Below are 25,907 nucleotides of genomic sequence, written 5' to 3' on the forward strand. Positions count from 1 at the left end.
TAATGAGAAAAAAAAATCATAGTACATACTCCCTGTGATATGGGATATATGTAAAACAACTCCATATGAAAAAATAATTAAGCAAAAAATTTCTTATATGACGTGGTGTAATGTACATTTGAGTTATTACTATTAGTATGTATTAAGAAACTTTAGAATAAATGAAATAAAAATCGTTGTCAAATTTGAGTTTGTAATAGAAAATATTTTATTAGTGTAATAACAATAACACAAATGCTCTGCATATGTAATAAATATTAAGTAAATCATATTGCAAAAATCTAAAAGATAAAAGTGCAGATTTCAGTAACAGATATAACTTTCGCAACATTAGTTTTACTGATGTTATTGTTAATAATAACCCAATATTCAACACAGTAGTGCAAACTTAAAAATAAAATAACACTTCTTAGTAGTTATTTATAGTAATAGTTGAGATTATTAATGTATTAGATGATCATTATGTTTTATATGCATTCATCGTGTTTATATATTCGATAAAAGTCATAACAATTTTTGTATAATTAACTGGGAAAATATATCATAATTCAATGGATTGTATAGAGAAAATGTTCCAGAACATAATCTAATGTTACATTTGGACGAAAAGATTACGATCCAAACAAAAATGTGAGAGAATGATTTCAAACGACTTATTAAATATATTATAAATGTTTTAAATTCTTTGTAATTTAAAATTACTCAAACAAAATTTAAAATTCTTAACTCCAAATTATCAATTAAAAAGCATAAAATTCTTTAAAAATGATCAAGATTATAAATTCTTGAGGTATTTTTTTTTTTGAGAAAATTCTCGAGTAGATTAAATGACCTTAAAAAACTCCCCCATAAAGTTGAGGCCTTTTTTTCTCCAGTACAAAGATGGGCCTGTTGTTTATGAATATGTTGGTGGATTTCTAGCAAAGTCCTTTGGGGAAACCCTGTGACATACGATAAAGATCGGCCCAACAAGAATGTAATTACTCTATAAAAGATAAAAGGAATAGCATTAATCCTGTGTAAAGAACGTTTACGTATTCAGAGACACGCAGTGGATCCGCTTTCCTTCTGGATATGGTGGGTTTCTTTCGTTTTTCTCCTGAAAACAGACAAGATTTGGAGAGGAAAGTTTCAAAAAATGCTAATATATCATACTCCTTTTGCAGAGCTTGAGTCTGAGTATTTGCAGTAATTACTGGAGTTTCAGGGTCAGCAGTACTCCAAGAGCTTGTATCTCCCAGGTGGGTTCCTGGAGAAGTGTAATGTTTTTATCAGCTCAGTTGATTATACTTAAACCTTTTGCTTTTTACTTTAGATGTTTCTTGGTACCAACAAAAGCTAGCCCAAGAATAGGAAACAGAATTATGTGCTCACTCGGATTCTGTTTGAATTTCGGTGGGTGTTTAAAGATAACTCTTGGCAATATGTAGTTTAATGCGCCCAGTTAATCTTTTGGAGTGATCAAAAATTGGTGGGTTGTTAGTTTGCTATCAGTGCAAGTAGTTTACGAAACGTTGGTTGTGCAGCTTAATTTCACTAACCATTGCTACTAAGAGAATAGAGTGAACCTGGTAGAGATGATATGGTTGAGTCTAACTCTCACTTGAAGAGATTGAACTATTGGAACCATTGAAGAGATGAATGATTGCTTTTCATATTTCATTCAAATTGATGCATGTCACTAAGCCTAGGAGGAGTTGATTCAGTACTGTGTTTATGTGGGTGCATCTTGCAAATAACTGATTGGTTACCAATTATGTCGGATAAAGATTCGATTATGTGAAAGATGTTTATCCTTTTATGTATTTTGCAGGAGAGACTTCAAGTAGCACAAGGGGAGAAGCAAGAACAGAAGGGACAGAGTGGAATTTTAGAATTTGAAAAAAACCTTTTTTTCCTTAAATAGAGCGCTTTTTAAAACATAAATGTGAGGACATACAAAGTGAAAAAAGGGCAAAACCCCCATGCAACACAACATTGATTGGGTCACATGCTACACCAAGTACTAGTGATTGAAGTATACTTTGATTTGTGTGTATAATTTATTTATTTTTATATATGTTTGTTTAATTGAATGAAAAATAAAATGGATAACTTGATTAGAGATGATAAAATTAATTAACTTTAAATGTATATGAATAGAAAAATATTAGAACATTAATTAATTAAATGAAGATTGTAATTTGTTGAAAGATATAATTAAGGGAATTTTATAGTAGTTATTTTAAAGGGTCTTCTCGTTAATAAATAGTATAGATACATTAACTACATATGTAATTATATATATATATATATATATATATATTACGCTCTAGTATTATTTTGTGATTTGTGCCGAGCTAAGATGGGTTAGCCCAGGTGTCATGGGCAGACTCTTCTGTCTCATAGTGGAATGTATTTTTTATATATTTTTTGCCTGTGCGGCATCTCAGGTTACACCAAACCTTCGACCAGCCTTCGCACACTCAGAGTATACCGACTGTCCGTTGCGTGTCTTTGACACTGAAGCTCGCTAGCGTGACATCTGAACACATGCCTGCGCGGTACCGCGTGCTCTTGCGCTCGCCTATCCAAAATGCCCATGTTCGCCGAGGCTCTCGGCACTCACGCCTTAGCGTCTCTTAGCGGCTGCGTCGGCCCACAATCTCGGAACCTGCCGACGCATATCTCGATGGCAAGGAGCATCCTCGCTCCGCCTCAGCATTACGGTGCTATGCATGCGCCCGCAACGCCCATCTCATGCCCAACGCTCACTCGGCGCACGCCTTTGTCGTGGCCGCCTTCTATGCCTCGCCCGAATAGGACCGCATCATAAGTTCGAGGCCCATTCGATATGCCGACATCCTGCCTTGATCTCGCTCGGCATGCCTTCTTACCTTTCGGCGTGGCTTCATACTTTGCCCACAGAACGGCGTTGTCCCATGACCGCTCATCTTAGCCAACAGACCCCCATGGACGACTAGAACTTGATAGCGCGTGCCATGAGTTGGATCACGTGGTCTTGGAATGCTTGCTTTGATCATCCATTCGCATGAGAGGTGTTCCCCTGATATCCTGCAGCCCGTGGGGCAACCTTGTGAGTCACACCGAGCCTCTCGGCCGCTTTTGCGCCCAACATAGGCCATCCTGGCCCTACGCTGCCCGTCAGGTTTCCATGCCTTTTGTGGACTCTAAGCACTCCTTTGAGCTGCCTAGAGTCGGCTCTTGAAGGCCCCCATCATCCCCCCAAGAGATGCTCATTAGTACAGACGTTGTCTCATGCCACTGCCGTCGTGCACGGGGAGGGCTGGCTGGAGCTAATCACTACATGCCCCCTTATAATAGGTTTAAAAATATTTTTTCTTGTTCCAAGAGTAGAACACTGAAATGGCCAAGAGAAAACTTTTTCCGCATCTCATTCAACCGACGTCTAAATCATATGTTGCTTGAACCATACCGTAGCCTACGACTTCCACATCATAACTATAGAGTTTCAGCCCCATCTGATCATCCATGGCTGAGGAGTTGCCCGCGCAATACTCTAAAACTACAGTTTCGCCACTGCACTGCAAACTCTGAACATCATTGTCGTTTCCTACTCAAACGGAACCGTCTACCTCTGAAACATCTTGGAGGCGCTCCCAACACTCCAAGGATCTCGCCAATGAAATAGTTTGGCAAATCTCCAAGGATAAAGCACTCTGTTTCACACATTTCTCTCCTGCTCTCGTGCAGGGTGGCGCCTGATCATCGCCCTTATATCTTCGTGGCCAAATGTCCTCGGAATGACTTCATACTTGGCGGATAGCATCCCCACACGTTAAGGAAGTTTCCATACGAACATTATTGCAATCCCCAATCAGTAAGAGTCTCTGCTCGAAGGTCGTTTGCTCACCTGCGTACTGGCCGGCATCCCCTAACCGCCCGCATGTCCTTCGCAAGTCACAGCCGTCCGTTTAGCCCAAGGAGCGGCCAGTGGCACCAGGTCAAGGTAGGCCAAGCCCACTTGGCCGGATGGAGGCCCAGCTAGAGAGAGTTCAATTAAGTAAGGGATGGTTTATTTTCGTATTTGAAGTAAATGATCGATAGAGTCAGATTAAAAAAAAAATATAAAACAGAATAAAATTTAATAATTTTATACAGTTTTTATCGTGATATATAATCTGGTGGATTGGAAAATCTGTAAAATATTTGTTGTTTACATAGTAAGATAAATTTGAGATAAAAATATAAAATTTTCAAATTTTCCTTAATGACTATATATTTTTTAATTCTTTTAAATTTAGATTAACTAATAACATTTTAAAACATCTTATGATATATTTTATAATTTATAAAGTATCATAGAATATTTAATAATTTTTAAAATAAATATTAAATGCTTATAAACTCAGCCAAAAAGATTTCGAGTTTCTAACTTATTTTTGCCTAGAATTAATAAATTAATTTAGACATAACTATACCAATATTATTCTAGTACCACAAATGTGTTTGTAAGAGTTAGGAGAAAATAAGATTTATTGCAAGAAAATCAGTGACGTGAATTTATACACATGATGTGTGGTGTGATGGTATTATTTCCAACCAACTTACCAAACTTTACTTGGTACTGTCACAAATTCTAGCTAAAATTTTTATAACTCAAATACGAAAAAGAAAGATCTTTTACTTATAAATAACGATTTATGACACCAAACAACAAAATTTTTATGTCGATAATATACCTAAGTTAATTTTATTTTGTTTACTCGTTCTTTTTTAAATGTGATATCTCAATTTATATATTTTTATTATTATGTATAATATATTTTAAAATACAAAAAATTCTTTATTATATGAATACAGGAACGACTTATCATAATGACTAGTATTAAAATAAATAAACTCCCCTACTCTTACATGCATGCATCTTAAATTTTTTGCGTGCAAGAATAGAAGCAATGCTTATGCACCATCATAGAATTAGTGACAGGTACATATCTAATTAAAGTGACCACAAACAATTTTAACATGTCTACTCCTTTAACTTCTCTTCTTTATAGTAATAATTTACCATGTTCATAAATAAATAGAAAGTTTGAATACCTTGACATGTTCTATGTTTTTTTAATTTTTGGTAACAAAAATTATAATCTTAAAAATACTTATATAATTATTAATATATATTTATTTCAGGCCACTCAAATTTTTCTTCTGAATATATGGCTCTCGAAACTGAAAAAAAAGGCGAATCCTGTAAATTATAATTACTCTTATTATTATATCTTTTAAAATCATCATACAGTTACCATATGTAGGATTATTGTGTCAACCAATCATATTACAAATTATAAAAAATAAAAATAATACTTACTCACCTATTGATGCTCCCTTAGAAATGTATATGATAATTCTTATATAATAAAAATAGATATAATTAATTTAAATTTGACTAGAGTATGCTAAACTAGCCCATAGAATAGGGTTTAGCATTTATTCCGCGAGTCGAATGGTTTGTTAACTATTAAATTGTAGGACTTGTTAACTTATGATTTTTCAATTTGTTAATAATGATTGTAACTCTTTATTAATAATGATTATTAAATCTTTGGGCGATACCAATTGCCCAAATTAAATACAGTGTCGTGGTCCAAGTGGGGGGGGGGGGCGGAATTAATTTGTTTTTTAAAAAATAATTTTATTCTATTATAAATTATAATATCATTAAAAAATATATTCAACATGTCTTCCATTTCATTTCAATCGTCACAAAGGTCTAAAAATTTCTGAATTATGTCCTTGACACAAAAAATATATTCTTATAAAACTAAAATACGTAATATAAAAATATATAACACAATGAAGGTAAGATCAAAACTCAGCATTAAGATTAAAGCCTTATAAATTGCATTATATAATCGTACTGTGTTTTAAAAATTCAGCTAAAACCCCCTCTATGAGTTTAAAAAATAGGTAAAGGCTCTTTTTTGTATTCTTAAATGTAGCACATATGTCCCTCATTGTTAATTGAAACTAACGGCATTAACTTTTTTTTTTTTATCAAAAGATCATTATGTCCTTATCTATTATATATTATGTCAAATTATATTTTTTCATCCGAATTGTACACCTTTTTATACTTTTTCATTTAAACTTTTGCAAAACTTACTATCTCAATTTTGTTAAATTTGCACTTTACCTTATATGCCATTTTTTAAACAATGTTTCTGTCAAAAAATATCACATGTAGTGCATATATAATGTTTCAGGTCAATGTAGTGATGTTATTCCAAAATGTGCATTGCATGTGATGTTTTTCGGTAGAAAAATCAACTAAAAAAATTATATATAAAAAAATGCAAATTTTATAAAGTTGAGATGGTAAGTAGTAATTAAAAAAAAATTAGATAGCAAAGTGTAAAAACAAAAATAGTTTGTATAATATATTATAATTTTCTCTATGTATTATTTCTTATTAAACGATCGTTGGCTATTTTTTATTGCATAAAGAGCGTAGAATCTAATCAATCCATTTCAACCATCAAAATTTGAATTTATAAAAAAATTAAGGGTCTACATTTAACTAATTTTGATATATATAATATTTATAATTCTAAGTTATAAAAAATAAATTATTATTTCTATAATAAAATTAAAAAAAAAAACCTTGAAAAATTATTTATTTTTTATAAATTTTTTTAATTATTTATAATAAATAATATAATTTATTTAGATATATTTAAAAATTAATTAATAATTTCAATTACTTAATACTACATAATTATTATAATTGATTAGTATCTATATTTAAATAAATATATATTTAAATTTGAAAATAAATTTTAGTATATTAATATTGTATAATGTTTTTATTTAATTAATTTTTTAATTCAAATTATAGATTTTTAAAAAATATATAATTTTTTTGGCATTTAGTATATAAATTCATATACTTAAGATCAAATTTATTTAGTTTCTTAGGAAGGATGAAAATACAAAAAAAAGCCACGAAAAACACCTTCAAACCAATATAAATAAATTAAAGGGGGTGACTTATACAAACAATGAGAGTATTATCATCAATTTTAATCCAAAAATAGGGTCAAAAGTTGCCAAAACATGCCATTTCGCATTAAGCGCCACCTTCTGTTAATTTCTAATAGAAAGGGGTTTCGCATAGGAGTTTTCAAACTGCGGAAGGCTTTAGCTTAATTTTAAAATACAAAGATTTTTTTAGCCATTTCGAAAAATGACGAGGGGGTAAAATGCAATCTGGCTAAGGTTAAATACAAAATAAACATGATAAACGTATAAGTTTTTAACCAAAATACATGGCTTTAATTTCGTCTAAGAAATGATTTTTTTTTTTCCTAATCTATCATAGCCACAAAATTTTTTAAAATTATAAAAACAATTCCAAATGTTTCAGACACATTTGACGTATCGGACACCGGATTCCTTTTTTTCTTATTTTTTTAATTTATTATTTATTTTTGAACAGGACATTGTGTCGGAGTCGCGTCCGTGGAGCATCCGTATTCAATATGTATGAGACACTACATATAAGATTGATTTTTTGAAGAATCAATTGTTATAATTTAGAGGACTAAAATTATATTTTTTCATATATATATATATATTGTATACTGTATGTTCAATCAATTTATGTCCTCTGGTAATTGTTTCAGATAGCTGAATCTAGTTGTACTTATGCCCATAAACAATACAAAAAGCAGTACTATAGCACCATATTATCATTTAATTCCATCCATTTTAGCTAAAAGTTAACAACTATATAAGTCAATAGTTGCAGATGAAAGATGAGAACAAGCAAATCATCGCACCCCGGAAAAGGTTTGTGCTGTGCAGATTCATTGTAGCTCGTAAGTCTCTCCAACAATCCAACCCAAGAAACTGACATGAATTCGTCTGTCGGATTATTTCATTATATGTAAAAACGTACGTCGTTGCATGAATATTTTGTCAACCATGCTTTTATTTATAATAATATTTTGTCTCTTGATGAATGGTATAATTATATTTAAACCCTTATAGTTTGAGAAATTACATCTAGTACTTCTATAGTTTGCTTCCGTCTAATAAATAAGTTCTAATATTAACAAAAAAATTAGAAAAAAAATCTATAACTACTTCTGATTGACTTATTACTGATTTATTGTAAGTCAAATAAATCTTTTTATGATCAAATTACCCTCATATATTTTCACGCGTTAATGCATGTGAGCAGGTATATCTTTACCGTTATAAAGGTAGTTTAGCCGAAAAAAATTATTTAACCTACAATAAGCCAGTAATAAGTCAATCAAGGGTAACTATCAATTTTCATTCAGTTTTTTGGTTAATATCAGCAAATTTAATGAATTTTGACTAACGGAGTGACTTATTTGTTAGACGGAAGCGAACTTTAAGGGTGCTAGATGTAATTTTTTAGACCATAAAAAATGTAGATATAATTATACAAAAGTTTAGGGGTTAGGAGTGTAATTATCCCTATATATTATTCATAAACACATCTTTCCTGCAACTTATTTGTAATGAAGAAACGGTAGACATGTTATATTAAAACGTTACCATATATTAACATAAACTGCATGAGATCGTCAACTGGTGCCAATTCACTTTTTTCCCACATTACATTGTTTTGTTAACTAAGTAACCTTGGCAATTAAATATGTGTTAATCCAAATCAAATTAAAAAACAAATGAATACGAAAGTATGATAGGAAATGACCAATCGCATGACACTTGTAATAAAAACTTGCTATATATCTATTTCATTGTGGTCCAATTAACAACCGAAAAATGTGAGATTTAGTTGTCGTCAAATTGGAAAGTTGGGAAACAATAGAAATCTATTTTGCAGGAGAGATCATGATGAAAATGGGAACGACTGTCGACCAAAACGATGCTGAACATCTCGTAGAAGCAAACGCTTATGACGATCATCTTCCCCCTTTGGTACGTGCACTAAAGGCTTCAGCGGAGAGAAAAATAATAGCTTTTCACTTTCCAGGGCATAAAAGAGGGCAAGCTGCACCGTCACCTTTAGCTGAACTCATCGGCACAAAGCCCTTTCTCCATGATGTTACTGAGCTGCCAGACCTGGACAAGTTTTACTCCCCAAAGGGTCATCTTCTGGAAGCCAAAAGGTTGGCTGCAGAGCTATTTGGAGCGGAAGAGACGTGGTTTCTGGTTGGGGGCACTAGTTGTGGTGTTCAGGCAGCCATTATGGCCACTTGCTCGCCCGGGGATACTATTATCCTGGTGCGAAACGCTCATATTTCCGCCACTACAGGTGTGATACTTTCTGGGGCTGTGCCAAAATACATAGTTCCGCAGTATAATTCCGAATGGGATATTGCTGCCGGCATCACACCCTTCCAGGTACCTACATCATTGTATATATTTTTGGCCTTTTATATTATCGTTTGCAGTATGTTGTATCTGGGACTAGTTGCAATAATTTCATTGAACAGTTAGGGAAAAATGCAATTTTAGTTTTGTAAATTAGGGAGGGTGACAATTTTGGTCTTATTCAAATTAGCATTTGCAATTCGGCCTTGTAAATTTAAAAATTATAGTAATTCTCAGTCCAATAATTATAATTGTCGGTTAATGCACATCTATACTCCATATAACTGAAAAGGGATAAAATGGTGTCTCAATTATTTTGGTATTTCAATTTTCATATTTAATTTAATTTATTAACTTTTCACACACTCATCTAACTTCCACTCCCCATTATCTTTCAATAGTTATTATTTTTCCTAAAAAAAAATATTTATTATTTTGCATATAGTATATTAAATAATAAAATTTTATAAATATTTTATTTTGAATCATATTTACATAAGTTGCAAACACATATATGATACAATTTACAAATATTATTTTTTTTATTCAAATCTTATTGCATTTTCTGTTGCATTTACCCATGATGTATGCAAAAAGATTTGAAGGAAAAAAATCCAAAAATGGAATATAATGTATTTAGTATTATCAAATACAGGTGAAATCGACAATTAGGGAATCAAAAGCGAGTAGTCGGAAAGTGGGTGCAGTTTTCGTCACATCCCCTACCTACAACGGGATCTGTAGCAACCTGAACGAGATTTCAAAAGTATGCCATTCTCAAGGAATCCCTCTGATCGTCGACGAGGCGCATGGAGCTCACTTCAAATTCCATCCTGAAATGCCTAAAACAGCACTGGATCAAGGGGCCGACATTTCCATACAATCTACTCACAAAGTTTTGTGCTCCTTTTCACAGACATCGATGCTTCATATTTCAGGCGAAAATATTGACAGAGAAAGACTCCACAAATGCCTACATGCCCTTCAGTCCACCAGCCCCAGTTGGCTCTTCTTGGCCTCATTGGATGCTGCCAGGCACCAACTAAGCACCGACTGCACTGCCTTCAATGACGTAGTTAATTTGGCTAATGTAGCCAAAATCTTGATCCGTAAAATTCCAGGGATTTCTGTTCTTGATCTTTCAGCATTCCCCGGCTTCTCAAGCATGGACCCTTTGCGTGTCACGATTGGTGTCTGGCAGCTGGGCCTCTCGGGTTTCCAGGCGAATGAAATATTGGACAATGATCTTGGGATCATCCCTGAACTCGTCAGCACAAACTCTGTGACTCTAGCGTTTAGCCAGGGAACAACTGGTGAGCATGTTCAGAGACTCGTGTCTGGATTGAAGCATTTATCGGAGAAATTTTCAGCAGTAAATTGTGGTAATGCAATTACTGGAAAAGCACGACCGTACGATGTTCCTGTCATGAGTTTGAATCCTAGAGAGGCCTTCTTTGCTAGCAAGACGAGAATAAAGTTTAAGGATTGCAGTGGAGAAGTCTGTGGAGAGTCCCTTTGCCCTTACCCGCCAGGAATTCCTGTTCTTGTACCTGGTGAAGTGATTACTGAGAAAGCATTGGATTATCTGCAGCAAATAAAAAGCCATGGTGGTTATATAGTTGGAGCTGCTGATCCTCAACTTGACTACATTGTTGTGTGCAAAACAAGCCACTAATAATGAGGCAAAAATCAGGGTATATATATTGAGAAAGATGCAACCCGCTCTGATATGGGATATATGTAAGACAACTACATATGAAAAAATAATTAATAACGTACATTCTTGTAAGTAGAAATGAAGCAAAAAATGTCTTATATGACGTGGTGTAATGCACATGCCATTTGTGCAATTCTATAATATATATAAATTTTTATCTCTTTCTTTTTCATCACCTCCCTCCCCCTCATGACCGTCTCCAGTCTCCACTTCCACTCCCTTTTTCTCCCACTGACACCGCCCCCTCCGCCACCTCCACCTCCCTCTTGCCCGGCCGCTCCCTCTCTCCATCTCCTCCTTGGTCCCCACCTCCCCGACTCCCCAATCCCTTCACCTCCCTTACTCACCAATCCCCCTCCCACGATCTTTGTCCATAGATTGAAATTAATATCTAAATAGTACCTACATAATGATACAAATCATTTTTAATTAATAATAAAAATAAATGTGCGTAATCCACACGAGGCATGGGGGATGTTTTTGCATCATTTTGAAAATTATGACCATAAATACTTTTAAGTATTTTTTATAATATAGGGACAAATTATATTTAACTCTCTCTCTATATATATTTATTATGGCTGCTAATTCTTTCTATATATAAAGTTCCTGCCAGAATGAAATGAATTTTGAGACATAAACGTTTGCTGCAAAATTTGAGTTATATAAGAATGAAGGGTAGCATTTCTAGGACAACCGATTGTGGAGTGACAATTTTAGGCAATTTAAGTCAAAAGTCCGTGGGAATATAAGTGTAGCCTGGATGATCGTTGCTTGATTTTGTTTATATTAATATAGAATAAAATGCAAATTATCCCCTGTGTTATACGAAATGAGTAAATTAACCTCTTTGTGAAAAAAAATATTAAAATATCCCCTTGTGAACAGAAAAATAGAACAATTAGATCCCTTACACGTTTTTTTCTTTAATTTTTTATTTTTTATTTATTTTTAATTATAAAAATTATATTTATAACCTTATTTAATAAATTTATGGCTCAAATTATGATTTATTTCTATTGGTGGTTAATATTTAAACAAATATATAAATTTAAATAATATAGCGAATATATAAATTTAAATAATATAAATGAATAAATATAAAATAACAGTTCTTAGTAGTTATTTATAATAATAGTTGAAATTATTAATGTATTAGATGATCATTATGTTTAATATGCATTCATCGTGTTTATATATTCGATAAAAGCCATAACAATTTTTGTATAATTAACTGGGAAAATTTATCATAATTAAATGGATTGTATAGAGAAAATGTTCCAAAACATACTCTAATGTTACATTTGGACGAAAAGATTACGATCCAAACAAGAATGTGAGAGAATGATTTCAAATGACTTATTAAATATATTTGCAATTTATCACAATACTACAAAATATAATAAAATTTAAATATTTTAAATTCTTTGTAATTTAAAATTACTCAAACAAAATTTAAAATTCTTAACTCCAAATTATCAATTCAAAAAGCATAAAATTCTTTAAAAATGATCAAGATTATAAATTCTCGAGTATTTTTTTTTTCTTGAGAAAATTCTCGAGTAGATTAAATGACCTAAAAAAACTCCCCCATAAAGTTGAGGCCTTTTTTTCTCCAGTACAAAGATGGGCCTGTTGTTTATGAATATGTTGGTGGTTTTGTAGCAAAGTCCTTTGAGGAAACCCTGTGACATACGATAAAGATCGGCCCAACAAGAATGTAATTACTCCATAAAAGATAAAGGAGTAGCATTAATCCTGTATAAAGAACGTTTAGGTATTCAGAGACAACCAGTGGATCTGCTTTCCTTCTGGATATGGTGGGTTTCTTTCGTTTTTCTCCTTAAAACAGACAAGATTTGAAGAGGAAAGTTTGAATAAATGCTAATATATCATACACCTTTTGCAGAGCTTGAGTCTGAATATTTGCAGTAATTACTGGAGTTTCAGGGTCAGCAGTACTCCGAGAGCTTGTATCTCCCAGGTGGGTTCCTGGAGAAGTATAAAGTTTTTATCAGCTCAGTTGATTATACTTAAACCTTTTGCTTTTTAATTTAGATGTTTCTTGGTACCAACAAAAGCTAGCCCAAGAATAGGAAACAGAATTATGTGCTCACTTGGATTCTATTTGAATTTCGGTGGGTGTTTAAAGATGACTCTTGGCAATATGTAGTTTAATGCGCCCAGTTAATCTTTTGGAGTGATCAATAATTGGTGGGTTGTTAGTTTGCTATCAGTGCAAGTAGTTTGCGGTACGTTGGTTGTGCAGCTTAATTTCACTAACCATTGCTACTAAGAGAATAGAGTGAACCTGGTAGAGATGATATGGTTGAGTCTAACTCTCACTTGAAGAGATTGAACTATTGGAACCATTGAAGAGATGAATGATTGGTTTTCATATTTCATTCAAATTGATGCATGTCACTAAGCCTAGGAGGAGTTAATTCAGTACTCTGTTTATGTGGGTGCATCTTGCAAATAACTGATTGGTTACCAATTATGTTGGATAAAGATTCGATTATGTGAAAGATGTTTATCCTTTTATGTATTTTGCATGAGAGACTTCAAGTAGCACAAGGGGAGAAGCAAGAACAGAAGGGACAAAGTGGAATTTTAGAATTTGAAACAGACAATATTATCAGGAATGACAATAAGAAGGTCAAGTTCTGCAGATCACCTCCTTTGGTTAGTGCATTAAAAGCTTCAGCTCAAGAAGATGCAGCCAGTTTTCACTTCCCAGGACATAACAGAGGACAAGTTGCTCCGTCATCCTTAACACTGCTGATTGGTGAAAGACCATTTCTGCATGACTTACCAGAACTTTCGGAGCTTGACAATCTCTTTGCTCCGGAGGAACCTATTTTAGAAGCACAAAAACAGGTAGCGAAACTTTTTGGCGCATCAGAGACATGGTTTCTTGTTAGGGGCAGTACATGTGGAGTCCAGGCAGCAATAATGGCAACTTGTTTGCCTGGAGATACTTTCATTCTTCCACGAAATTCTCATATCTCTGCAGTATCTGCCATGGTATTATCTGGTGCAGCACCCAAGTATATCTTTCCGGAGTATGGCCCTAGATGGGACATTGCCGCAGGGATCACTCCTTCACAGGCAAGTATAATGGTTTTTGTGAATCACATCTTTGGTTCTTTTAATTGTTTCAGTTACAGTTTGTATTTAGTTTAACATTATGATTTGTTTGTCCCAAGAATATATGATGGTCATGTTCACTTTGAACGAATGCTTGGTATTATTATTTCTAAGCTATTTAAATGTCTTTTGCACTTATGGAGGCCTATGTACCAAGATAGCCTGGTAAAAAGTTGCAAAGTTACTGGATCAAGAATCCAACTTACAGAGTTATGATAATCAAACACTATTAGGTCTCTTTTATGTTTGGTTGAGAATATTTTCCATCAATTGTTAAATTGATAATAATCTGAATGGAAGAATCTTGTAAAGACTTCTTTGAGTAGGGTTAACTTGGAAAAATCATATAACCATTATAAAATATAATAAAGTTCACTAGTATTTGTATATCTTCAATCATCTTACAAGTGAACATGGACTTAGAGAATTATTTTCTCTGAAATCTCCAGATTGCTGTTATAACAGGTAGCGGAAGCAATCAAGGAACTAGAGATGGAAGGTCGTAAACCAGCTGCCGTTTTGGTCATTTCACCTAGTTATCATGGTATATGTAGTGATATCAATGGAATTTTAAAACTGTGTCACAATAATAAGATCCCCGTAATTGTCGATGAGGCTCATGGGGCTCACTTTGGCTTCCACCCGCGGTCGCCGAGCTCAGCTCTTGCTCAACGGGCTGATCTTGTCATGCAATCGACCCACAAAGTGCTATGCTCTCTCACACAGTCATCAATGCTGCATGTCTCTGGTAATATTGTAGACAGGGAGAAGATTTGCAGATGCCTTCAAACACTTCAAAGCAGTAGCCCGAGATATTTGTTGTTGGCATCATTGGATGCTGCTAGAGCCCAACTAAGTGATAACCATGGAACTATTTTCAACAAAGCAATTGACTTAGCTATGGAAGCAAAAAGTGTGATTGATGAACTTCCTGGAATCACACTCATTGGCGTTCCGAACTTTCCCATGTTTCCTACTTTTGATCCTTTGCGAGTAATTGTTGGCGTGTTGCACCTTGGTATTTCAGGCTTTGAAGCTGATAACATCTTATACAGGGATTTCGGTGTAGTTTTCGAACTTGTTGGAACTCAATCTATTACATTTGCATTTAACCTTGGCACAAAGAGAGAGCATGTTTTGAGACTTTTCTCAGGATTGAATTATCTCTCAGCAACTTTAATGCCCACTGATGGCTCAGTAATTAAATCGGTTGATATCACGAACTTACCTTTCTTTGATGATATCAACATGGTTTTGAGTCCTAGAGATGCCTTTTTTGCACATAAAAGAAAAGTGAGCATCGATGAAAGTCTTGGTGAAATATGTGGAGAGCTTATATGTCCTTATCCACCAGGGATTCCAGTGCTGATACCGGGTGAAGTTATCACTGAACAAGCACTGCAATACCTGTTGCATGTTAAAAGCAAGGGTGCCACTATCAGTGGAGCTGCTGATCGTTTCCTCTCGTCTCTTGTTGTATGTGATGTCTAATAAATTTTTATACCTAAGAATGAAGAAACATTCTTGTGGAAGGATGTAAATTCTGAAGAAATGCTGATTGTTCAGGACTGGGAGTTACTGGCTTGCCATGTGGATTGGTGAAGCTTAATTCAGTCATATGTACAACAATTAGCCAAGTGTAGATTCTTGCTAGATTGAATGTAATGAAACTTATACTGGAAGCAACATAGGGCTAAGAGTTAGCTATTTCTTGGAAGGTATAATGTTCCTGAATATATTTTTCTGAATTTGAATTGTGACTACTGGAACAAAAGCAGTAAAATGCATTGGTTTTGAGATAAGAAACGTTCATAGTTGTTCCATGCAGACCCTTCTTGTTGTAGTAGTTGACATGCTCTTTCAAAGTAGTTGCCCTATATCTTGATGGCTCTTGGACTGACATTGTTTGCTATAAACTCTGTGTTCAGTACTAATAAGTAAACCTGTCATTTGGTACAAGCTGCAAGGAAAAAACAAAGATAGGTTGTGCCTCTCATTTCCAGTACATTGAAAAAGTCGTATCAAATGTTGCAAGGCATTGTGATTTCCATGAATGCTGAGATGAAAATGCTTGAACCATGAAAGCACACTGGCAAAGTGGTGATGTTAGTATTTTATGGCCCAAGGACCTAATTTAATTGGTAGGCCCATTATCGGTCCGCTTAAACATCTGACCCACTTGGAGGCCCTCACCCGACTTGGATTTGACCCAATTAATCGACCCAGATACTTTTATATTTATACCTAATTCTCCCCTAAACCTAATTCATTCTACCCATTCCTCTTCACCTGTGCGCTGTTGCCTGTGTATCTCTCTTTCTCTCTCTTTGATACCGCCTCTCATGGAAGATTCGATCTTCCTTCTCCACCATCGTTAATGGTGGTGGCTTTCCTTAGCCAAGTTAATGGCTTAAGGAAAGCCACCCCAAAGCAACCTTTTCACCTGTTCCATTTCTCCTATAAATAGGAGCTTTGTTCCTGGTCCAAAATCACCTTGAAACCGAGAAATAACTTTGAAATCTCTTTATCATTTCTTCTAATAAGTTCTAAGTGAACTGAGGTGACTGTGTGTGATGGGTTTCTGGGTTTGATCTCTGTGATCTTGTCTCTATGTGAGGAGCAATCGTGGGTCGGAGTTTCTGTGGGTGCGGTGCCAAGTGGACTGAATCTGGCTTGTTCCTAATCCTCTTTCAAATATATCGATTTATTTGCTTATTTCTTTAATTTCTTGTTATTCATTCATTTTGTAATATTGGTTTGTATTAAGGAGTTTCATACTCCAAATCACTTGTAATAGTTGGTTAGGAACTCTGTTGATAAAGGATACCACTTGGGTTGTGTACCCTACAGGTGATCCAGATGTTCGGTGCTTCTGACATGCATGCAAGCCAGGGTCAATCTTCTTGACAGCATCCCATATGCCTAGCCAGACTCCAAGTCTTGTTTTATGAGGAATACATTTGTTGGTAATGGAAGGGCAACACCTCAGAAGCGGTCAATCGTTCTCTTTGCATCAGTCTGAGCCTACTGACGTCTGATACGTGGTTGTGGTAACTATTCACACGTATTCTTGGTTTTTCTCCTAAGTGGAAACTGATAACATTGTTGACATTGCAGAAATTTATCAAAATGTTCTTTGTAGGTGGCATATTCATCATCTGTGTATTACTTGGCAGCTGATTCACATTAATGTGTTAAACCGTGTCGTATGACATGGTAGATTAACATCACCAGTTTGGACGTGCTCATTTTGGCTGAGTCCTACATGGCACATGGCATGACATCTGCTCATCTTGCTCAGTCCATAAGATATATGACATGGCAACTGACTCAATCTATCCATCCTTCATGGCAACGACTTGTATGTTACCTAGCAGTTGACTCCTTACTAGGGTCTTACATGTCATTTGATACATCTTCACTGTCCAACAACACACACTACATGGCATCCGATCCACCAACAGCAACCTCCCTGGCTGTTGACTTTTATGCTAAGTCATTAGCAACTCTATACACCAGTGTCCTGGTAGATGACTCATGAGATCGTGCAACATGGCAGATGAATATACAGTTGATTTAGTCTGACATAGCATATGACTTGTCATTTGACATACAACTCCATTCTACCAACTAAGGCTGCTGAGTCATGATGCTTGTCTACGTGGATTGTGGTTTAGTATCTGATTCATCAACATCATCCTATATGCCCACATGCCAAGTGATGCGGCTGATGCATCATCAACTTGGTAGTTGAGTTGTCAGATGATTCATCGTGGGTTCTATAAGGCACATAACTGGGTAGACGATTCATCTCCCTCGTCCAACAAGTCGTACGATTTGGCAGTTGAGTCATCTTTATACTACATGGGCTGCTGAGATGTATAGTTACTTAATTTACTCTGCTATCATGGCTGCTCAGCTGGCAGATGACTCGTCCACGTTCTACATGGTTGTCCGTTGGCAACTAGCTCATCTCCCATGTCCTACGCCAAATGCACGTGGCATATGATTTATCCCAGCATCCAACAGGCGGCCATACGCGGCAGATGATTCATTCTCACATACTACGTGGCCCATTATGCGATTGCTAACTTAACTGATTTTCCAACATAGCCACTGATGCTCTATTGAGTCATTCGGGAGGCCAACATGGTGTGTCACCTAGCGGCTGACTCAGCCACATGGTCCAACACAATCATTGACAAGGTAGATGATTCCTAAAACTGTCACACATGTCACATGATGTGTATTTGACTCGTCTCACATGTCCTACATGACTTGATTTGGAAGACAGACTCTCTGCACGTGTCCCAATACAAATGACGTTAGTGCACTGACAATTCTTGATTTCTGAACCCCTACTTCACCATGAGATATGTGCATTCAAGAATGATTCTTGGACAATACTTGTATTTTTGTCCACTTTCTCATCACTACATTATTTATCTTTTATAATTTTTCATGACTCAATGATATCTCAGTTTAATTGTTAAAACTAATATTCTATGAATAAATTTACTATCAGAATTCGAGTTCCACCAGCATATGCTTTCTCATCACTATATTATTTCTCTTTTATAATTTATTTTAGAAATATCACATTTACACCCCTGATTTATGGTCTATTTATATAAATCACCTCTACATTTTGCATAACTAAAAAAACCACTCATAACAGTCAAAAATCAAGGGTAGTGTTGACATATAATTTTTCAGAAAAATGCATAGGTTATGTAAGGTGATGTTGATATTTCTTGTGAGTGTATGCAAGTTTGTATATTGATGTGCTCGAGGTTTTTACGAAAGGATGAAATTGAGAATTTTACCCGCGAAACGATAACTCACCGGTGAAAACACGATTTTTGAGGGAGTGTTTTAGTAAGAGTAATCACTATCAATGAATAGTAGTTAGGTTAAAAAAGTAATATTTTTCATACTTATAGTAGTGCTCAAAGTTATATTGTGTGGTGGGTGGCATTTTGTATAACATGTGCCTCATATATGTTAAATTATTTTTTTACCATTACAGGTTAATATTTTTTACCAATATACATCATATATAAAAGTAAATTATATACTTTAAAATAATACAATATTAGTAACATCATGTGTGCAGTATTTCACACCGCAATGTCTATTTATCCTTGAAGTAGACTGGTTTGTGTAAACAAACAATAAGTCAGAAGATATAAATATAATTATTCTTTTATATTATTTTTCTTTATTATATTAATATATTAATCGAATGTATGTATTGTTCAATTTATTAAAATAATTATATGTGATTACCTTTTAAAAAAAAAAAAAACTCAACAACTTGACCTAATTGTTGCCAACCTTCCACATTATTTATGTGAAAGAGAACTTGTCATGGAACCTGTCTTATCTAGGAGTGTCAATGAGTCAAGCTCGATCTTGGCGAGCTCGAGCTCGACTCTTACATGATGAGCTCGAGCTTGGTAATTTTTTTATTTTTTTATTAGTTATTTATTATCATTATTAGATTAAATCATGGGATCGAATCATCAAATTTTTATATAAATTTATAAGTAATAAAATAGATTGCATAATATATACTATGTTATAAATATACCAAAATATAGTATGCAATTTCAATTTATTGTTATAAATATAAACTACTAATTAGTTTAGTAGTAATATAATTAAAATATACCAAAAAAAATATTCATACTGAACAATTTAAAAATTACAGAAAAATATCCATTATCTGAAATAATGCTATCGAAATACATTAAAATATTTTTATAGTTAGATTAATATATGTTCATAATTTGCAATAAATTTATATATTATAAATGTTAGCTTTATTTATTATTATTATTATTAGATTAAATCATGGGATCGAATCACCAAATTTTTATATAAATTTATAAGTAATAAAATAGATTGCACAATATATACTATGTTTATAAGTAATAAAAAAGATTGAAAAATTTATACTATGTTACAAATTTACTAAAATATAGTATAAAATTTTAATTTATTGTTATAAATATAAACTACTAATTAGTTTAGTAATAATATAATTAGTAAAATATACCAAAAAAAATATTCATACTGAACAATTTAAAAATTGTAGAAAAGTATCCATTATCTAAAATAATGCAATTGAAATACATAAAAATATTTTATAGTTGAGATTAATATATGTTCACAATTTATAATAAATTTATATATTTATAAATATTAGTATTAAGTGCTCACCGAAAGCCCTCAAATAACTGTTGGATTTAACGTTTGCGCCTTGGGGATTGATGTTAGTACATCCCCAGTGATACTTGGATGATTCATTCTTTGGAAATATATCTTTGCCTATCAAAATTATGACAAAAAAGAAGCTAATGAAGCAACGGAAAGGTCTTGAAAAATACTTGGATGATTCAAAATGCTTGAAAAGTAAGAAGCTAAAGAAGCTAATCACCAACCTGAGAGTTGTAGTAGCAATACTTTTTGAGGGTTCTGTTAACATTTACCTAAGCACAACTTGCGGAAATTAATTCTGCGGATCTAATTTCATGTCCAAACAAGCTTATAATTTTTTTATTGGAATAAAGCATTATGTAAACCTAACAGTGAAATGAAAATTATGTCTAAAAATATTTTCAAAATTATACTGAAAATTTTTAAAAAATGTCCTATAATTTTTTTATATATCCTAATGAAAAAGAATTAAAATATTACCAATCAAAATAATAATAACATCGAGTGATGTTATAAATACAACACCATCAGTTTGCAGTTATAATAATAATAAAAAAAACCTTACACTCACGTCACCAGACACATAGAAAGTCTCTAAAAAATATTATAAACATCAGTTGAAAATAAATAATTCAAGCATCATTCCATATTTACTCAGTTCTTGCATAAATTGAGATCCCATTATCTAGGATGTTACTTAATTCTTGCATGAAAGACTTTGTTGATCACAACATCCAGTTATTTTCTTGTATACATTTTTGTTTCATCCAATGGGAGCAAAACAAAGGCTTGTGGAAATTTTCCATCTCATCTGGAGTGATGACGAATAACAGTATGGGTCTGATTAGCTTTTCGATAAGTTCCTCACAGTATGGACAATTTAAGTTCCTCTTTATTTGTGATGCAGGTCGCAAGATAGAGATCGAATCGTCGAATTTGGATACCCTCAGATTGGATCATTGAACCCTTTTCGAGCATTTTAAAAGTGGATCCTAAGAAAAAAAAAATACTTTAGGCCCTCCGATACTTAAGTTAGAAAAGTGGGGTTGAATTCGTCCTTTTATCTGTCTGGTGGAGTTTGCATTATGGAAAAGCAAAAAAAAAGGATTATAAAATGATAAATTTTCAAAGCGTATAACTACAAATTAATATTAAAGGGTTTTGATAAAACAACACAAAATAACTAAATTTTGAACTAATTCAAAATTTCACGAAACTTGAACCAAAAGTAAACAATGCTTTGATTAAGCAAAGAGAGCTTTCATCATCCAGCCGTATTGTATAACAAGTGTGAAACTTTTATTGAGCAATGCTTTGATTACCAAAGAGATAATGGCATAAGCATAATCCACAAAGTATCAGCTTTCTGCACAAGACTTGATATGGATACCCTCTTAGGAAAAGACTCAAAATTCCATGTCTTCTGCCCTCCTATTTTCATATATCCTGTCCATGCCTTTTCATGCCTTTTCCAAGGCACACTTATTCAGTTTTCCAAGTAAAGTGGGTTGCATGATTACCTGGACCCTGGATAACCAAATTCTTGCATAGCAGAAATCAGTTTTGGGTTTCATCTACTAATCGGTTCTCGGGAAGTGCTTGCAGAGCTGGTCTTGGTAATGCTTTTTCGTTGCCACTGTCATTTTTGGTTGACTTCTTGGTGATCTCTAGCTTTTCCTTCAACATCTTGGACAGCTTTCTCACACTCAACTCATTCAAATTGTCGGCATTCTCAATAGCGTTTTCAGCTGTCTTTACTCTGTCTTTCACAAGAACCAATTTACTGCCACTACCAATGTTCTCTTTGTTATCTGTGAAAGCAGTCACCATTTTCATTGTTGCAGTTGCGTTGCTTGCAGAATTTTTACTCGGCGTCAAACAGGTTGGTTGACTGATGAGCTGTGAATCTAACTCTGCAGCAAAGCCGAGTGGAACACCTTTTGCACCCGGTTCATCACCTAGTTGCTTGCATGGTGAATCCTTTACAGCAGAAAGTGCATAATTCACCTCCACTCCACCATCAGACCGCACCAGATCAGCAGCAACCTTTGTGCTTTCGTCATGCTGAAGAATTTCAATTTTATCAGCCTCCTCGTTAAGTTGTACAGAGATAGCCAAATGATCAATGAAATCGGCTTCTGTAACATCCTCCAGCATTTTTCTAGTTGACACTTCTTCTGTAGTTTGTTGCAATCTGAGTTCTGTGAATTTCTCCAAGGTCACATCTAAATTGTGGACAGCAGCCTTGTCTTGAGGTCCTATCTCTTTCTCACCATTCAGTTCTTCTGTGTTTTCAACTGTAACTTCAATCTCAGATGTACAAACATCATAAGATCCTGCACAAGAATTTTTATATGTAAACAAGATAGTAATAGATCATTTGGCTCATAAAAATTACAAAGACAGACCAAGGAACACACACACTTTCACTTTCATTAACTTCAGCTTGTGTCTCAAAATCAATACCTGTTTCCTCATTTTCCACATCACTATTCTCCTTCACCTCTGGCTTAGGACCATCTGCCTCAAAGTGCAGGCCTGGTGCCACTTCGATCTCTTGAACCATTGATATAACCTGTTCTTCAGCTGAAACAACTTCTGATTTATCTTTCTCCTGAGAACTCTCATCTATCGGTACCTGAAAATCGAAAACTTAGAGGGTCATACAACAAGCAATATAGTATTAAACATGTAAACATCACTCGTGATTTAATGCATTTTATAAGTCCCTGAAAGAACAGATACCAGTAATTTCTGATACTTCATCAGAAACAGATTCAGGCTCTTCTTTTGCAACATTTCTCCGGCGTGTGCTTCTGCCACCAGTTGGAGGCACATAGGGAGACATTACCTCGCATCTCACTGGTGATTCAGTGGATGATTGTGCAGTTTCAGATTGAGACAGCTGCGTCAATTCTTCAATTCCTTCAACCTGCCAACCACAAATCACAATAATTTTCTCGAAATAAGGAATAATACAAAGTGAAAAAAATATTTAAAAAAAAAAACAGAGCAGTAACAGAGACAGAAGACAACATTTAAGTAAGAATGTAAAACCCTGAATCCGTCCATGTATAAATGCCTGGTTAAGCTCAAAACCTCAAACAAAATTTTCAGAAAAATAAACATAATTCCAGATATAATTTCAATACATGCCAGTTAAAAGAATTAATTTAATCAGATTAAGTTAAGCAGTTAAAGGCCAGAAACCTGAACAAAGCACTGGAAAATCCGGAACAAATCCTTAGGACAAGATTATATTACGAAATACAAGAAAAACAAACAGGCAAACATGAAACTGAGCTCTCCCAAAATTTGAATAATGGATAAATAAACTTACGAGCTGGAGAGCTTTCAGAGCGTCGGCCATGGCAGCATTGGTCACGTTTGCAGGAATTTTGTTCTTCTTGCAGAGAGCTTGCAATTCTCTCCTTGTAAGTTTCTGGAAATCCATTGCTCCGGAATTGGGGACTTCAGATTACCGTTTTCTTCTTGTTTGGGGAGAGGGGAGGGGGATGGGAGGGGGAGGAGCAGGGGTTTCTTGTAATGCGAAGTGAAAGTACCATATATATATATATATATACCCACACGAAATATGACCGTTGGGCTTTTGAAATTTGCATCCCAACGGCTCTTTCCTGGGAATGTTACCGTTGCAAATCACACACACACACACTCGCCGCCAGAAGCATCAGGAAATTGAATTCGTATATAAACCCAATTCGACCGATTTATTCGTATCAATCAGCAACCCAATCATCTCCTATCGTTTCTCTCTAGTTTATTCGTTTTTAGTGTTACTTGTTCTATTGTTTATCCTTACTTTAATTAAATTCAATCTTCAACTGTTCTATACTAATTACTTATTTTTGCAGGCTTCTGTTACACTGTTTTGTTTTTGTTTTTGCAGCGCATTTGATTTCTGTCTGTTTTAGTATGTTGAAATAGTTGATCTTGAATCTGCTTCATAATAATATCAGGAGTTAGACATTACTGATTACCCTGAGATAGGGGTGGCAGATGAGTCGAGCCGGCTCAACTTTGAGCTCGAGCTCGCGGGTGAATATTTTTTATTTTTTTTATATATATTTTTATTTTTGAATTATTTATTTATTTAATTTTATATTTAATATTTGATCAGTTCTATAATCAAAATTGACCATATATTATAATTATTAATCTATATCATATATTTTATTTTAGATAATAATGAATTATGGTACTTTTATCTATACATTAAATCTTTATACTAAAATAAATTTAATCAACAACTTAGTAAATTATAATATTTTTTATAATTAAAATTATTGTTTAATATTATATATAGAACTTTATGTTATATTTTAATATATATTTGTATTACGTTAATATTTTTTAAATTGACAAGTAAGTGACTTATAATTTTTTATTATTTATAAATTTATGTCAAAATTTAGTAATTCCTATGAATTAATCTAAAAATCATAATAATAATAATAATAATAACAACAACATAATAATAATAATGATAATAATGATGGTTGAACAATTCTAATTATTATTTTATTATATATATAATGAGATTAAAAAGTTTAACCTAATTCAACGATACACCGTCTTGAATGATTATATTTATGTTCTAAGTACGATATCTCGACATCCGTATACACAATAAGTCTAAAATTTTACCAAATGTTCAATAATTACGATATCTTAAATTTCGAGCACCTGATTCATACGAAATTTAAATATATACAAGACTGTGTCCATTAGATCATATCAGACGGTATGATTTAAAATCACATGGCGTAATTTAACGATACACCGTTTTGAATGATTATATTTATGTTCTGAGTACGATATCTCGACATCCGTATATCCAATAAGTCTAAAATTTTACCAAATATATTTTTTTGTAAGTTTTATCATATCTAACGGTTTGATCTGAATTTTGATGGTCCGATTAACCCATGTTGTTCAACAATGTAAGATGATAGTTACATTAATGTTATACTAACATTTATAAATATATAAATTTTGCAGATTGTGAACATATATTAATTTCAACTATATCTATGTAAATTTTTATAATTCAATCTCATGATTTAAAATAATAATAATAATAATGATGATGATGATGGTTGAACAATTATAATTATTATTTTATTATATATATAATGAGATTAAAAAGTTTAAGCAATAATTAAGATATTTTAAAATTCAGACACCTGATTTATACGAAATTTAAATATATACAAGACTGTGTCTATTAGATCATATCAAGCGGTATGATTTAAAATTACATGGCTTGATTCAACGATACACCGTCTTGAATGATTACTCTTATGTGCGAGTACGATATCTCGACATCCGTATATCCAATAAGTCTAAAATTTTACGAAATATATTATTTTGTAAGTTTTATCATATCTAACGATCTGATCTGAATTTTGATGTCCCGATTAACCCATATTGTTCAATAATATAAGATGATAGTTATATCAAT

General features: G+C 33.6%; 4 protein-coding genes across 4 annotated transcripts; 2 read left to right on the plus strand and 2 right to left on the minus strand.

Moving 5' to 3' along the window:
* Nucleotides 8,794-11,130, plus strand: LOC105161629 (arginine decarboxylase-like). Its single transcript, XM_020694060.1, has 2 exons — nt 8,794-9,363; nt 9,989-11,130. The coding sequence occupies exons 1-2, from the start codon at nt 8,851-8,853 to the stop codon at nt 11,006-11,008; spliced, it is 1,533 nt and encodes a 510-aa protein (XP_020549719.1). The 5' UTR covers nt 8,794-8,850; the 3' UTR covers nt 11,009-11,130.
* Nucleotides 13,580-15,691, plus strand: LOC105161782 (arginine decarboxylase-like). The gene is made up of 2 exons (XM_011079594.1): nt 13,580-14,165; nt 14,670-15,691. The coding sequence occupies exons 1-2, from the start codon at nt 13,580-13,582 to the stop codon at nt 15,689-15,691; spliced, it is 1,608 nt and encodes a 535-aa protein (XP_011077896.1).
* On the minus strand, nt 21,562-23,077 carry LOC105161783. Its single transcript, XM_020693961.1, has 2 exons — nt 22,889-23,077; nt 21,562-22,758 (listed from the first exon to the last, which is right to left on the minus strand). Exons 1-2 carry the CDS (start codon nt 22,986-22,988, stop codon nt 21,980-21,982), a joined length of 879 nt encoding a protein of 292 aa, XP_020549620.1. The 5' UTR covers nt 22,989-23,077; the 3' UTR covers nt 21,562-21,979.
* Nucleotides 23,047-23,951, minus strand: LOC110011266. The gene is made up of 3 exons (XM_020693889.1): nt 23,763-23,951; nt 23,168-23,354; nt 23,047-23,060 (listed from the first exon to the last, which is right to left on the minus strand). The coding sequence occupies exons 1-3, from the start codon at nt 23,874-23,876 to the stop codon at nt 23,047-23,049; spliced, it is 315 nt and encodes a 104-aa protein (XP_020549548.1). The 5' UTR covers nt 23,877-23,951.

The sequence above is a fragment of the Sesamum indicum genome, linkage group LG5, assembly GCF_000512975.1.
Source record: "Sesamum indicum cultivar Zhongzhi No. 13 linkage group LG5, S_indicum_v1.0, whole genome shotgun sequence".
NCBI classification, from domain to species: domain Eukaryota; kingdom Viridiplantae; phylum Streptophyta; class Magnoliopsida; order Lamiales; family Pedaliaceae; genus Sesamum; species Sesamum indicum.